General features: G+C 41.7%; 1 protein-coding gene across 8 annotated transcripts in view; it reads left to right on the top strand.

The window, feature by feature from the left end:
• Nucleotides 1-4,192: 4,192 nt before the first annotated feature.
• The window catches only part of KDM3A (lysine demethylase 3A), a 63,212-nt gene continuing 52,040 nt past the window's right edge, over nucleotides 4,193-15,364 (top strand). For 2 of the 8 annotated variants that reach the window (XR_004521797.2, XR_004521796.2), the window contains exons 1-3: nucleotides 4,693-5,078; nucleotides 12,623-12,778; nucleotides 14,008-14,118. Coding sequence is in view for 6 of the 8 variants with exons in the window: in XM_033838501.2 (XP_033694392.1) it covers nucleotides 4,893-5,078; nucleotides 12,623-12,778; nucleotides 14,008-14,118 (453 nt within the window). In the remaining 2 variants the exon portion in view is untranslated. Of the gene's footprint in view, nucleotides 4,326-4,379; nucleotides 4,525-4,643; nucleotides 4,662-4,692; nucleotides 5,079-5,505; nucleotides 5,559-12,622; nucleotides 12,779-14,007; nucleotides 14,119-15,364 lie in introns of those variants that run through there. The other 6 variants (XM_033838501.2, XM_033838502.2, XM_033838500.2 and 3 more) reach the window with 6 other exon arrangements.

The following is a 15,364-nucleotide window of genomic DNA, read 5'->3' as shown; positions in this document are numbered from 1 at the left end:
GTTGCGAAGTTTCAAAGATGCCAACGTGCGTTCACATGACGAATCATTTAAGTTAGTTCACGCGTCTGGCGTACATTGTCATGTGTGTGTATCCTCTACAAGTGGTTGTGCTTTTGTGTATTTTACTGTACGGTACTGTATAGAGTACAGTAGTAGAGTATCTTTATTTCAAGCTAGATCTACAAGAGGATGACTTCATTGAACTCCTTGCTGTGCAACACGAGGAGCTTCACTGAAGACCTGATGGAATTGGAGGCCCAGAGAAAGAAGGAAGAGAGACAAAAGGAAGAAGTAACTGAACAACCAAAGAGATTCACGATGCAGGAAATGGCAAGGGGACTTTCTTTTGTTGGGAGGCACTGTTAGTTTTTGAGGCAGAGGACCCGAACCTAGAATGGTACACGAAGGTTGCAGCAGCCGTTCAGAATGCAATCCAGTGCTACTATGTCATCTATGATGAAAAAAAAAAGAGCTAGTACCCAGACATCACTGGATCATTTTTTCAAGAGGGTAGACAGAATTGAATCCAGCAAGGAACCAGAACCTGTGCCATCAGCGTCAGGCGTGACGGAAATGGCAGCTTCCCCTCCGTCTCCTATTGCTGACGATCCTTCAGCTCTGCCATCTCCCACCTCCCCTCCCTCCTCCAGTCAGTAACTCTTCTTGCCTGTTCACTTGATGCCAGCCCCTGTATGCCAGCTGTTGTACTGTACTACTGTACTCTTCAAGGTACTGTACTGTTAAGATTAAAAATGTTTTATTTTTTTGTTTGTTTTTTATGTATTATTTGCATGAAAAGTATTATAAACCTATTACAGTGCAGTATTATATAGCCAATTGTGTTAGTTGGGTACCTAGGCTAACTTTGTTGGACTTACAAACAAATTGGACTTACGAATGCACTCTTGGAATGGAACTTGTTTGTATGTAGGGGACTTACTGTATTTCTATTTTGCTTCTTTCATTCACTGAAAGAAATGTAATTTGAAAGTAGTTTAAGTTGAGGAGAAATGACATCTTTATCAAGTAATATAAGGAAATGGAATTTTTCAAATCTTCTTTTATGCATATATTTTATGGATATCTTTCCATTGGTAAAGTTCTATGGCTTTCTTCATACAGGTTTGTTCATTTCATGTTATGTTTTTTTCCAAGGTATTCTGTAGTTTCATAGTCATAAATGGTTTCTTTTTTTCTGTTTTCTGTTGTAATTGATGCTTGTTGAGGAATAGGAATTCTTTGATCTTTTTTTGTTGATTTTTTATTGCATCACCTTCTCGATGCTTGTATAAGTTCTAATAATTTGTCATGAATACTCTTGAGTGTTAATGTAGTAAACTGCATTCATAGGATTTAAAATATAGCTTTAAATTTCAAAAGTAACATGAATACTTTTGCCTTATAAAAATGAATTACAATGTTAAATCACCTTTGACCAACACCCCCAATACTAGTGTGCACCCTCCAATACTAGTAACCATCATTATGAGTCTCAATATATATATTTCATAGAACATATATAGTGTAATTTGTGTGTGTGTATTTTCAAATATTGCCAAATGCAACTTTCTTTTTCATTCAAAATGTGTTTTGCTAATCTATCGTTATTTGTACATCTAAATATACTTCATTCCCTTTCAAATGCTCTACAGCTTTTCGCTATATGTATCACATTTCATTTATTTATTTAATTGAAGCACATTTCGATTATTTCTAATTTTTCACAGCCACAGACAATGCTGAAATGAACAACCTTGTCGATGTCTCCTAGTTCATATTTGAAGGTGTTTTTCTAAGGTGGGTGTCTTATATTCCTAGGTTTGTAGGAAGTTTAAAATTATTTTTTAATCATGAATAAGCATTAAATATGTGTGTGCTCTTAATATTCCTAGTTTTCTTGGTAGTTCAGTGTTCATTGTGAGTGTGTGTTCTTTTCAGCCTCTATTAAAAGGAACACAATTTTTCTCTTTTAACCTGTTGTGGTGAGTTATAGTAATTTTCTAATCTTGAAATATCCTCATATTCACATAATCTAATTAATCACAGTGATTATTTTAAAAATATGTTGCTGGGTTTAACTTGCTGATGTTTTATGTAAGAATTTTCTATCTCTGTTCATAAATGTGATTGAACTATCGTTTTCCTTTCTTGTACTCTACTGGTTCAGATTGGATAATAGGGGTTTGCAAGTTTTATAAGATGCATTGGATACCTTTCCATCTTTCTTAAGTTCTGGAACCATGAATGTAACCTAGGAATTATATGTTATTTGAAGTTTGATAGAACTTGTTCCCAGCTATTGTTTTTCACATTAATATTTAATTATGTAATCTAGATCCTCCATACCCTCACTTATTTTAAAAATCTGAGATGCCTATTTCTGGGGTAGATGTATTCATAAATATCTTCACTGTACTCTTATTACAAATTGTCAAAAATTTCTCATAAGTTTAGTCTTAGCATAGGCTAGAATATGTTCCCAGAGTCACAATAGTTCAAGGGTGTGTGTTACCTTTGTGGACTTTATCCTTTATTAGTATAAAATCCTTTTCTCTTTGATGCCTTTGCTTTCAATTATATTAACATTGCTATATCGCTTTCCTTCAATTACCATTAGATTACAAACTCTTTTAACCCACTATTTTCAAGCTTTCTGTGTTGTTGTTGGAGTTTGCTGGTGGTCAGTTTATAGATGGATTTTATTTTTAATCCAGTGTGTCTTTTTAAGGTCTGAGTAAATTAACCCACTTATATTTATTGTAAATACTGATATTTAGACTTACTCCTCTAATTTTATTTTATTTTATTTTTGTATTTACTGTATTTCTGCTTAGGTTTTTTTTTTTTTTTCTTTTTTTATTCCTCCCTTCTTCCCATTCTGACTTATGTTGTACTGGTTTTCTCTGTTCCATTTTCCCCCTTTTCAATGGTCTGTAAATTACAAATCAAATTAATCCTTCAGTGTTTATTCTTAATTAAAATTTTTATTTAATGTCATGTATTCAGAACATATATGTTGAAAATCAACACCTGAATTTAACTTCTATCTATAATTCCTTGAATACATTTCTGAACTTTTTCGGATTCTCGGTTTTCACACTTGTAAAATTGGGAGCTTGAGTTCTTCACTTAATCTTCATTTAAAGATTAAATGTGATGCCAGGTCAAGCACCAGCCTTTATAAAATAAGAGATCTTCAATTACTTCATTCCGTTTTTTCTTCATTCAACCAAAAAACTTCAGGTCCAAAAGACACAATCACCCCTCAACTCCTTTGTCCTTCAAAGTCACCTCCTCTTCATATCTCTTACATCATTATGACCTTGATCTAGTCTTTCCATTTCATTGTAAGACTCAGAATATCTTTTCATCCTCCCTTTACATTGAAAAACAAAAAGAAAAATACCCATTCTGCATTGTACTGAACTGCATCTTTTGCTTTGGATTTAATTAACGTGTCATTTCCCAGGGACTCCATGCCTTTCTTCATTTTTCCTTCAAAATGGCGGACTTTAGACGTTCCATGATCAGCACCACGTGCGCCTGCGCCTCCCGCGGCCATTTCGCCCAGCAGCCCAAGCTCCAGCCTCTCCTCCGCGAAGCGCCTGCGCACGAGTCTCTAGAGCACCGTCGCTCCTCCCTCTAACTGAGTACGCTTCAAACCGCACGTTCATGTCCCTTCCCTCCCCCGCTGACTCTGCACCGCCCTCACCCCTTTCCTGTGAGATTCTTCCGCCAAGTGAAAAGCCTATCTTCGGTCGACAGCCTACGCACTTGAAAAGCAATCCAATAAGCACTTACAGCCCTGGGGTTCGCCATTCAGTCTTATCTGTGCACCACTGCAATTTTCCTCTGGGTCCTAAAGTTGATGACCGATTTCTCTGGACTTTTTTGCATCCCGTGAGGCAACAAATGGAAAGAATGGCTGTGGCGGAGGGATCCCTCGCTTACGCTCGGTGTACTTTAACCTAATGGGGGTCGTCCGAGAGTCGGAAGGGGGAGGGGAAAGGGAGGAGGCAGCCGAGGAATTGTTTTTTTCTCTCGCCCCGCCCTCGCCGGGGCGGCCAATGGCGATGGGCTCCTTCCCCACGAGTCTCGCCCAGCTCCTTGGACCCAGCCAATGAGCGATGGAAGCGGCTCCGAGGGGGCGGGCCCGGGAGGCTGTGCGTGTCTTGTGAGAGCTCTTGAACCAAGTCAGAGAGCTAGAGTCGGCTGGGCGGCTGGAAACGGTGGCCGCCGCCGGTGACTCAGGGAGGCGGGAGGCGGGAGGCGGGAGGCGGGGTAAGAGCGCCACGGCCTCGGCTGAAGGGATCGGAGGAAGAAAGGTGAAGGCGCCAAGCCCGCGGCCCCGCCGCCCCCGCGCCGCGGCGCAGGCTGGGGGTCTGCGGCCGAGTAGAAGGGTGTCGGGGCGGGGCGGCGGGGCAAGTGCGGAACGGCGGGCTCGCCCCTCCCGCGGGGCTGCCCGGGGCGGGGACCCGGCCGCCTGGGACGGGGCCTCTGCTTCGGGGCCTTTTCTTTTCCGGGGTGAGGGGCGAACACTTTCAAATCCACTTAAGCCACAAATAATTCTCCCCTCACTCTGTCTGCATTTAGGTTTCAGGTTTTGGAAAAGCGAAACTTGGGAGAGCCAGGGTCACGCGACGCTTGGGCCAGTGTTTGCGGTGGGGGAGGGATCGGGGGGCGGGAAGGGCGCGGGTGGAGAGATCGGGTGCGGGTCCTCCGTCTCACCCGCCGCCGCCTGGGGTCCCCTCCTCCGATCGGGATTAGGACCCTTTCCTCCGCCCTGGCCTCCCCCAACGACCTCTCTTCCCGGCCCCCTCCCGCCGGCCGCCCCCGTTGCATTTTGTTTTTGTGTTTTTGCAGGGAGGAGCCCTTCCTGCAGCGTTGGAACCATGGTGCTCACGCTCGGAGAAAGTTGGCCAGTATTGGTAGGGAAGCGATTCCTCAGTCTGTCCGCAGCCGACGGCAGCGACGGCGGCCACGACAGCTGGGACTTGGAGCGCGTCGCCGAGTGGCCCTGGCTCTCCGGGACCATTCGAGCCGTCTCCCACACCGACGTTACTAAGAAGGATCTGAAGGTAAAACCGGCTCCCGGGCCTCGGCAGTCGGACGTTTCCTAGTTACCTTGGTAACGAGACAGCCAGCAACCCTCCCTCCCTTTTTCTGAAAAGGCGACCAGAAAGTTGGCATCTGATCTGAAGGTGCAGAAAAGTAGACCTTGAAAGTCTTTGAAATGGTGTGTAGAGCGAGGTGTGTTTGGCTTAGAGTTGCCCGTGTTTAATAATGGGCTTAGGGTTGCTCAGACATGATTAGTTATTGCACGCGCTGTGCCTTATCAGGGCTGTACGATGATTTCTCCGAAGGGGGAGTGTTGTTAATATTAAGTTGGGCAAGTGGGTGACGTTAGGAATCATTGAGAATTGAGCACTAGTGCTTAGAAGTGCTTTCAGTCGGGTTTTTTGTTTGTTCCTTCTAATTTCTTCACCCAACTTCTTAAACTTTCAGACTTAGAAGTGTGAGTGTAGAGGAAGGAGCTTAATTCTCTTCAGTATATTAAGGTGGGTATTTGTCCGTATATGGTGGGTCAGGGCAGGAGTGGGTTCCTGGTTGTCTCTGATGAGTCTGTGAGTGGGTGTGGGATATGACCATATATGGAGGGCTGGGGTGGAGCTGCCCCTTATATGGTGTGTTGGAGGGATGGCTTTGAAATATTCCATTTGGGTGTTTGAGGGAAGGGAGAGAAATGGGAACGAGTGCGGCCAGTGATTTTTAATCAGAATGGCACGCAGAACCTTTTTCAGTTAGATCTTTTCAAAAAGAGATGAATTCTGATCGTACTCCCTAATAGAAGTATTGGTGTGAAAGGATTGTGTGGAAACTACCAGTGAGGAAGCCATTGTACCAACAAAGACTCCTTTGTGCAAAAATAACTGAAAAAAGGTCCCCAACAAAGACTCCGAAGTGGTGATAACTTGAAGGAAGCTTGTCAGAACAGAAGAGCTTTCCATCCTGGGTAACGGATATGTTTTAGTATCTCCACTTGGTCATTATCTTTGCTTTTTCTTGAAAACTGCTCAAATAAGGGAAGCAAGTTTTCGCATTGGCAGTTGAATATGTGTTGATTGCTGAAACACTGTTCAAGGAATTGGCATAACCTGTGTTCTGACCCAGAAAGTTTTGACCCTTGAGCCCACCTTCTTAATCATCGTGCTCCCTGATCAAAGGCTCTGCCACCAGAGGACTCCTGTCGTACACTGTGAAATTTGGTTTCACTCCTAGCAAGGTGCGTTTTGATGTTTACAGAAAGAAGGTAATGTGGTACAGCCTATTTGCTTAGGCTAATCATCTTTCTCAATAAAATGGGCTTTGTGTAGTAGATTTCAGTCATAGTTGCGGCGGTTCATTTCACCTGCCAAGTAAAATTTTCTGTAGTGCATTTGTTTTTACCCGATTTGAGTGGAAACAAGATTAATCCTTACAGTCTTTAGTTCTTTGGCAGATGATGAGAGACTAGGTGTTTCCTTACTCAGCAGTGATTGCAGACCCGTTGGGTTAGGAAGGGAACCTAGGAGGTCCTTTATGTGTGTTCTTTTAAATCTCCACATCTCCCTCACCCCCAGCCTTTGAAGTGGTGGTGGTATCTTCATTTTCAGAATAAAGAAATAGATTTAGGAAAGGAAATCTTGTCCAGACTTGCATAGTTAGCTACTAAGTGACAGAGGGAGCATTGGAATCCACGTTTGGCTATGTGTGTCTTCACTGCACTAAGGTGCCTAACCTGGAGACGACAGGGATTTTAATTCAAAAGCAATTTTGACTATAGTGGATTTTTTGCTTTACCTACAGACTTCACAACTCAGCCCTCATGTAAGAAATCTACTCAGTTTCTCTTTTTGAATCATGATTTATTGCTGCATTCCTTAATTGAGTAGCAGATAAAGTAATTGGTGTAAGTTTAAGGATATGTTGTGTTAGCAAAAACACAGTTTTTGAAACATTGAAACCTATTGTGTTTGGCCAGATGCAGGCAGGAACTGAGTAACTAAGACAATGCCTAAGACCTGGGCTTAGGGATATTGAGTTTTTGGGAGTGGGTTGGGGGGGCTGCAATGAATATGAATGAATGAAATTCAAGTAGTGTGCAACTGTTTTAGTACTAATAGAAGTACAAGTCTGTCTAGACTGACTTGCTTCCTTAGTTGAGGTTGAAATGAATGAGACCAAGGCTTGTTAACTTTGTTTCATCTAGAGAAAGACTTTGTAACAAAGTCACTTACTCAGATACAATGTTTAGTAGTTGATTACAGAGAAGTTAGGTGAAGACATAACAGATTTGTTTCATCTAGAGAAAGACTTTGTAACAAAGTCACTTATTCAGATACAATGTTTAGTAGTTGATTACAAAGAAGTTAGGTGAAGACATAATAGATACTTATCATGCAGTAAATACTTTGATTTAATCCTCACAAAAATCCTAGATAGTAAACCACATTTTTTAGTGTTAGAAATTGAGGCTTAAACAAGTTAAATAACTTGCCGAAGTTTGTCCCCAGACCTTAAACACTAGGCTTTAATATTCAGATAGAGTGAGGTTAGAGCAACTCTATTTTGCTGGGTTCAGTATCCCCAGCACTGAGAACATTGCTTGGCATGTAGTTTTTGCTAAAATATTTGAACAGATGAAGGAATCATAAAATTATTACTCGTATATAGAAAAGCAGTTCAGAAATTATCTTCCAATGGAGCATTGGCATTCTCTTTAACTTGGATAACAACAGATCTTAATTAGGTGTGATTATAAGGACTTCTTCAACCTTATTTTTGTGCTACTCTGTCTACTTGAGTGTGAGGCAGATTGCTTCTTAACTGACTTTGTTCTACGCATGCTGGGAATGCCCTCCTTCCCCAACTTGTTTGTCTAAGTCTTTTCCTTGCTTTGAACCTACTTTTTCCTTGAGTCTTCTGCCCCTTCTTAGTTCTTTGGGATGTCCTTAGCAGATGAGTAGTACTTGCCAACTATATGTACCATTTGCTGCTGTTAAAGCCCTTTTTGGCAGTTGGATACCTTGACCAATCAATGCCTAGTTTTTTCATCCTTGCATACAGTTGAAACTTGAATGTTGGTGGATTCTGTTGACAGTCAACCCATGTAAAATGAGAAACTTAGCACAGTGTAATAATAAAAAGTGTTTACCCCTATAATTGAATGCTAGACTCTGGGATTTTAGATAAGAGTCTAGGTGTAAGAAGACATAAATAGAAGCATAATGAATTAATTCCTAATTTGTGAAGCAGTGAAATAAGTGATATTCTGTACCGTAGTACTGGGCATAGAGTAGAATGTCATTAAAAACTTCGTGATTAAAAACCATGCCATTGTGTAAGTGCCTACTTTTAAACTTGGAAACATTTTACTTGGCTATTCTGATAGTTTTCAAAATCATATACTTAGGTAAGATTAGTGTATACTAAAAGTGGAGGTTTTGAGATTAGCTTGATTAGATAATATTAATTCATATATCTTAAAGGAAAGAGATTTATCTTTCTGGGACGAACAGCTTGAAATAATTAACTTGAAATATCCAACATCTGGTCAAGAAATTTTATAAGCTAATAGGCACGTATTTACAAAATGCCCTATTTTTTAAATAGGAAATTTGGGAATTATAGGTAGTAAGTTGTAATTAATAGGCCTTTTTCTGGCCTTTGGAGTCAGACAGCACAGATAACATCTCCTTTGTGGACCAAGGGATTGTGGAGGAAAGAACACCATTTAGAATGAGAACTAGTCGTATCTGTCACTTTGCAGGAGCTTGGTCAAATCACATTAGTTCCCCCTGAATTTGAATTCTTACCGTTGTTTTTCTTAAATAGAAATTTCTGTAAAAGAGGCTTTTGGTGCGGGGGGGGGGGGTGTCCTTATATATAGAACTTCAGACCTCAAGGCACAAATGAAAGATATGTAGTTATGATAAACAGGAAACTTTTTAAAGAACGTTGAAGAAAGCTCACAACTTGTTGGTTTTATTATATTTTTTCAAAAGTCATCTTTTTTTTTTTTTTTTGCGGTACGCGGGCCTCCCACAGCTGCAGCCTCTCCCGCTGCGGAGCACAGGCTCCGGACGCGCAGGCTCAGCGGCCATGGCTCACGGGCCCAGCCGCTCCGCGGCATGTGGGATCCTCCCGGACCGGGGCATGAACCCGTGTCCCCTGCATCGGCAGGCGGACTCTCAACCACTGCGCCACCAGGGAAGCCCCTTAAAAGTCATCTTTTTAAATGTGAAGTTTTGACCAACACAGCCTAATACTTCAAAGTATTATTTATTTTTAAAAAACTAAATTTGTTTATTTTTAAAGAACTAAACTTAATTTTCAGATTACTCAAAAATTGAGACATAGGGACTTCCCTGGTGGCGCAGTTAAGAATCCGCCTACCAATGCAGGGGACACGGGTTCGAGCCCTGGTCCGGGAAGATCCCACATGCCGCAGAGCAACGTAGCCTGTGCGCCACAACTACTGAGCCTGCACTCTAGAGCCTGTGAGCCACAAGTACTGAGCCCGTGTGCCACAACTCCTGAAGCCCGCATGCCTAGAGCCCGTGCTCCGCAACAAGAGAAGCCACCACAGTGAGAAGACCATGCACCGCGACAAAGAGTAGCACCTGCTCGCTGCAACTAGAGAAAGCCTATGTGCAGCAATGAAGACCCAATGCAGCCAAAAATAAATAATTAATAAATAAATAAATTTATGTTAAAATAATTGAGATATAAAGAGGCAGCTTGTCTAAAATTTGGTTTAGGGTTGATCATAAGCTTTATAGATAGCTTATAGATATGATAAGAACTGTGATATTGCATACGTTTTGGGAAGCCACTTAAGATCTTAGATTACTTTTTTTCTGAGTAGATGTTAGATAATCATATTGAAGTCTTCCTCCTCCCATTCCTAACTGAAGAAGTGATACTCTGATAAATTAAGATTTGAATTACCACGGAGGTCTTAAAACTACCTAGTCTTGGGCTTCCCTGGTGGCGCAGTCGTTGAGAGTCCGCCTGCCGATGCAGGGGACACGGGTTCGTGCCCCGGTCCGGGAAGATCCCACATGCCGCGGAGCAGCTGGGCCCGTGAGCCATGGCCGCTGAAGCCTGCCCGTCCAGAGCCTGTGCTCCACAATGGGAGAGGCCACAACAGTGAGAGGCCTGCGTACCGCAAAAAAAAAACCTACCTAGTCTCCTTGCCAGATACTTAACATAAATTGCCTTTAAAATCTACCTAACAATTCAGTGAAGGGTGGGTCTTAGTACTTTCATTTTGAAGCTACCAGAACACAAGATTCAGAGAGCTTAGCTTTTTGACCTGGGTACGGTTAATTGGTTTCCTTTGTAATTCTACATATTTTATTTTATGCATGTAAAATCATTCTAAGAAAGCTTCAACATAGCTGGTATTCAAACCCAGATCTCTCTGATTCTGATGTGTGTAGATGTGCATTCCTCTTACACTATGTTGATGGGAAAACTGTCATCCAAAGCTAAGTTGGGTTTGAGGTTGATGTGCTGTGGGGCAAAAAGACTAGGGGAGATGTCAGAGGACCTGGATTCTGTGACTAGGCAAACAGAAAGGAAGATGGGCAGTCTCTGAAGCCCGATGTGAAGGACCACTGGTTGGTTATGGTGATGGAATACATAGAACCAAGGTGGAGTACGCAGGGCCTTGTCACATAGTAGGTGCTTAACACATTTACACTTATGCTGTAATAACTGCAAGGTTAAAAGCCTGCCATACCAAGAAGATATGCAGCTTCTCAGGGGAAGTTGCCTGGGAAATTAGGGGTGCATATTTTGTGGTTGGGGGAGAAGGATAGGATGGGTCTCAAATTTCATTGGTTTTAAAGATTGATAGTCTATAGCCATAAAACTGGAAAAGTTTGGGATTGAGGCTAGTGGTATATCAGTTGGGAACTTCCTGCCTTCCAAATGGGTGAGAGAAACAAGGTAAGAGCCCAATTCAGAGAGAAATTTATTCATTCAACAAGTATTCGAGTACTGACTGATGAAATACATGGTAAGTTAAAGAAGACAGACTTTGACCGATTAGAGTTTTTAAAATGTCAATCAGTTGACCACAAATAAATAATTCAAAATGTGGAATAGTGCTACAAAAGAAGAGTACAGAGTTTTGAGAACAATTAGCAAGGGACTTCTCTTGGGAGAGAGAGGGGCTCTTTGGTAAGGGAAGGCTTGAGGAAAGGATTTTTGAATTGGGTTCTGATGAATAAATGGAAATTAAATAAACTGTTTTAAATTAAAGGTTGAAAAGGGAGATATGATTGCCTATGAAATTATGAAGTGTTGATAGATTTATTAACTAATTCTTTGAAACCAAAAATGAGACATCACTCTATTAAGAGGAGAGCTTTTAAATCAAGTTAAAATAGTGATTTTTTTTTTTTTTTGCGGTACGCGGGCCTCTCACTGCTGTGGCCTCTCCGGTTGCCGAGCACAGGCTCCGGACGCGCAGACTCAGCGGCCATGGCTCACGGGCCTAGCTGCTCCGCGGCATGTGGGATCTTCCCGGACCGGGGCACGAACCCATGTCCCCTACATCAGCAGGCGGACTCTCAACCACTGCGCCACCGGGGAAGCCCAAAATAGTGATTTTTACACTGAATATTGAGGGAGTTTATTGTATCTCAGTTAAAACATAAGAAACATTTTAAAAGACTTAGAGTAAATGAAACGGTAGCGTATTCATAATGGGTTAAGGAAGCTAAGGTGTTTGGTACGTTTATATGACTTTTAAGGTTTTGTGACTGATTCCTACTTATGGGTTACTGTCAGAGACCCACTTTTGGACTGAATTCTTTTTTTATGTTTTAAAATATCTACAAATTATAAGGGTTTTAACTTTAGGGCTAAAAGGTATTTTGCAGATCAGAAGCAGAAAACTTCATAGTTACTTGGAAAATAGTATTTCAAAGGTAGTTTAATTTTCATGTAAGAAGTTAGAGGTAGTTTTGGAAAATTCTGGGGTCCTTTATCAATTACTCGTTTCTATATGTAGCAAAGTTGTCTTGTCTTGGATTTCAAACGAGGTAATTTCCCAGTTTATTCAACTCAAGGTGTTGAAAGCGCCTGGTGCCGAGTCCTACTGCTACCAGAGGGCTTCAGAAGCCAGTGGTGGATTGTGTGATGGGCGGTCATCTTAAACTCACTGACAGTGTCAACATAGAATTACAATGCCCTGCGAGAAGTACTTTGGGTTTCAGATTTCTGTCTTTGAATTCTCAAAGCTCTGATGTCTAATTAACATATGTAAAAACCTTCTACACGGGGGTTCTTTTTTGTGAAGGCTTCCCAGAGGTTACTTTGAGGGCAGAGACTGGTCTCCACATCCCTTGACTCTGCTTCCCAGAGTGGTTTGGGAGCCAAAGCTCATTGGTTCTAACAGATCTGGTTAGTTTATTGTGGGTTTAGAAGGGAAGTAAGAGAGCAGGAGTTGGGGGCAGCGTATTCAGATACCAGACTCGAGTAGAATGGTGAGGGTATAATTCAACTTAGGCATTTTTCATGTTTATTTTTGTTAATCAAGTCTGCTTTCCTTCAATTTTGTTTGTCTTAGGTGTGTGTGGAGTTTGATGGGGAATCTTGGAGGAAGAGAAGATGGATAGACGTCTACAGCCTTCTAAGGAGAGCCTTTTTAGTGGAACATAACTTGGTTTTGGCTGAACGGAAGTCTCCTGAAGTTTCTGAGCGAATTGTTCAGTGGCCTGCGATAGTGAGTAAAACTCGGGCTTATTTGAACTCCTGAGAAGAGGGTATTTCACCCGTTACGAATGAAACAGGGAAAATCTATACGTAATGCCTATATTTGGTCCTCTGGAAAATAATAGTACAGAGATATGACAGTGTAGAAGATTCAGAAGAACCCCCAGAACCTCCTGTCAGCCCTGCTAGGAGCCCTGCAACTCTGACCCTTGACTTTTCTTGGGCCTCAGTTTCTTCACTTGAAAAGTCGGGGGTGGAGGTCATGTGGGGAACGTCTAGTCTAGGTCAGTGGTTAGAAACCAGCAGATATATACAGACATACAGATCTTTTTGGTTTGACCCTCACAGTGTTTTAAGAAAATCTAAACTAGCTGTCTACATTTAAAAAATGTAGAGAATGTCCTTAAAAATCTAGAGTTCCAGTTTTTCTTGGAGAAGTGGCAAGATATGGGAGCACTGGGGCCGCATAGCAGTTCCTTGTCGCAACAGTGGGCGGAAGCTGAAAAGTAGCTGTTGCCTGGACCCTGTGAGGGTTTCCACTTGGGGTCTCATGATCTTTAAGGTTCCCTCGGCTCATATTTCTTTGGCTTTAAAGATGCTAGCAGTCAGTATATGACTGTGCCATTTCCACACCATAAGTCTGGTGCAGTTAAAGGAAAATAGTGATCAGGAGAGCACAGTTCAGGCTATTTGAGACATGAGCTGGGGCTTGAAGGAGGAAGGGGCAGATTGGATAGTTGAAAGGCTAAGAGGATGATTGAAAGGCTGACCAGCTTGTGAAGGGCCTGCATGCCCGTATGAGCAAAGTTAAGATTTTGCCCATGGGTGAGAAGAGCTGCTGGAGGTTTTTGAGTGGTGTCGGGTTTTGTTTAAAGTTGTATTTTGCTCTTTGTATTTTTTCCCCCATCTATTAAGAATTTGCTAAAAACATGGCCCTGTCTCCCCACAAAAATGTACATAAAGCAATATTTTGCATAAATTTGGGGGAAGCCATACATCTGTGGCCCCAGACCTATATGTTAATGACTCTCAAATGTGTATCGCATTTAAGTTATTGATTCTGGGTAGAAATTACGTGCGCCTGTTGTGGTTGCATGAATAGTTATTATTGAGATACTGATAGTAAATAAACGACTGAATGGCTTTCTCTCTCTCCACGTGTATGGAATATTGCCAGTCCCCGTTTTCAGAATTACGCCAGCAGCAGTTATGATGCCAAAGCATTTTCTTCTGTTTCAGATGTACAGACCTCTGCTGGACAAAGCTGGTTTGGGATCCATAACGTCTATTCGCTTTTTAGGAGATCAACAAAGAGTATTTCTTTCTAAAGACCTTTTAAAGCCTATACAGGTAAAACACGGAAACGATATTAAACCCTAAAAATAGAAAGACAGACTCCTTGAATATGAGAACTAACATATTGATGTTGATTGCTCTCATTCAGATATCTAACAGAGAAAAGGACCCATCTTATGAGCAGTTAAGTTGTCAGACATCATTGCTTAGTGTTAGCCGTTGGGTTGGTACTGTTTATTTGGGGTTGGAAGGACAAACGTACTACAGTTGATGATGTGTGTGTATAGAAACACCTAGGTGATATGAAGCTCATTTCTAAGACTATCATTCATATATATACATATATCTGTGTATGTATATATATATGTCAGTCCTGATTATTTAAGGATTCTGTATTTGGGAACTTGCTTACTTGCTAAAATATATTTGTAACCCCCCAGTCAGTACTTTGGTGCTTTCATGGTCATTCACAGACATGTGCACAGTGGTGAAGATTTTCAGTTGTCTGACACATGTTCCCAGCTGAGCTTGAATAAGGTGACATTCTGCCTTCTTACTTCCTCTCTTCTACTGTAAACAAGTGTCCTTTTCAAGGTCTATTTAGTACTGCATTTTTGTGCTTTTTCGTTGGTGATTTCACTCTTTCAAATGGCCCCAAGGGTAGTGCTGAAGTGCTCTCTAGTGTTCTAAGTGCAACGAGGCTGTGATGTGTCTTAGGGAGAAAATACATGTGTTAGATAAGCTTCATTCAGCCGTGAGGTATAGTGGCCATGGGTTCGAGGTTAGCATTGCAGCAATATATACTAAATAATGTGTTTTTCAACAGAAACACATAAAACAAGGTTATGTATTGATTGGTTGACGACAGTATTGTGACCAGAGGCTTGAAGGAAGCTAACCCCATCTTTCCCCTAGGAATGGTTCAGTATTCACTAATTCAGTGTTTGTGGCGACTTAACATAACTACCACAAACAGTGTAAATCGTGTGTGTGTGTGTGTGTGTGTGTGTGTGTGTGTGTGTGTGTTCATTCATATTCTTTCCAATTAGCTTGCAGAACTCCCTCCTTTTTCTTCACAACATTTAGGCTCTTGGTTCTTGCTCGTGTGTGATTTTTTCCTTTATTGTAAAAATGTTGGGAGGGAGGGGAAGAACACACAGATTACTGCCACAGATCACTACCTTGGGAATAATGTTGGTCTTATGATAACATTGGTTTTTTTATGTTTTTTGTTTTTTGCGGTACGCGGGCCTCTCGCTGTTGTGGCCTCTCCCACTGCGGAGCACAGGCTCCGGACGCG

Source organism: Tursiops truncatus, chromosome 14, assembly GCF_011762595.2.
Source record: "Tursiops truncatus isolate mTurTru1 chromosome 14, mTurTru1.mat.Y, whole genome shotgun sequence".
Lineage (NCBI taxonomy): Eukaryota > Metazoa > Chordata > Mammalia > Artiodactyla > Delphinidae > Tursiops > Tursiops truncatus.
Note: the sequence above shows the minus strand (reverse complement) of the source record. Positions and strands in the feature narration are given on the sequence as shown.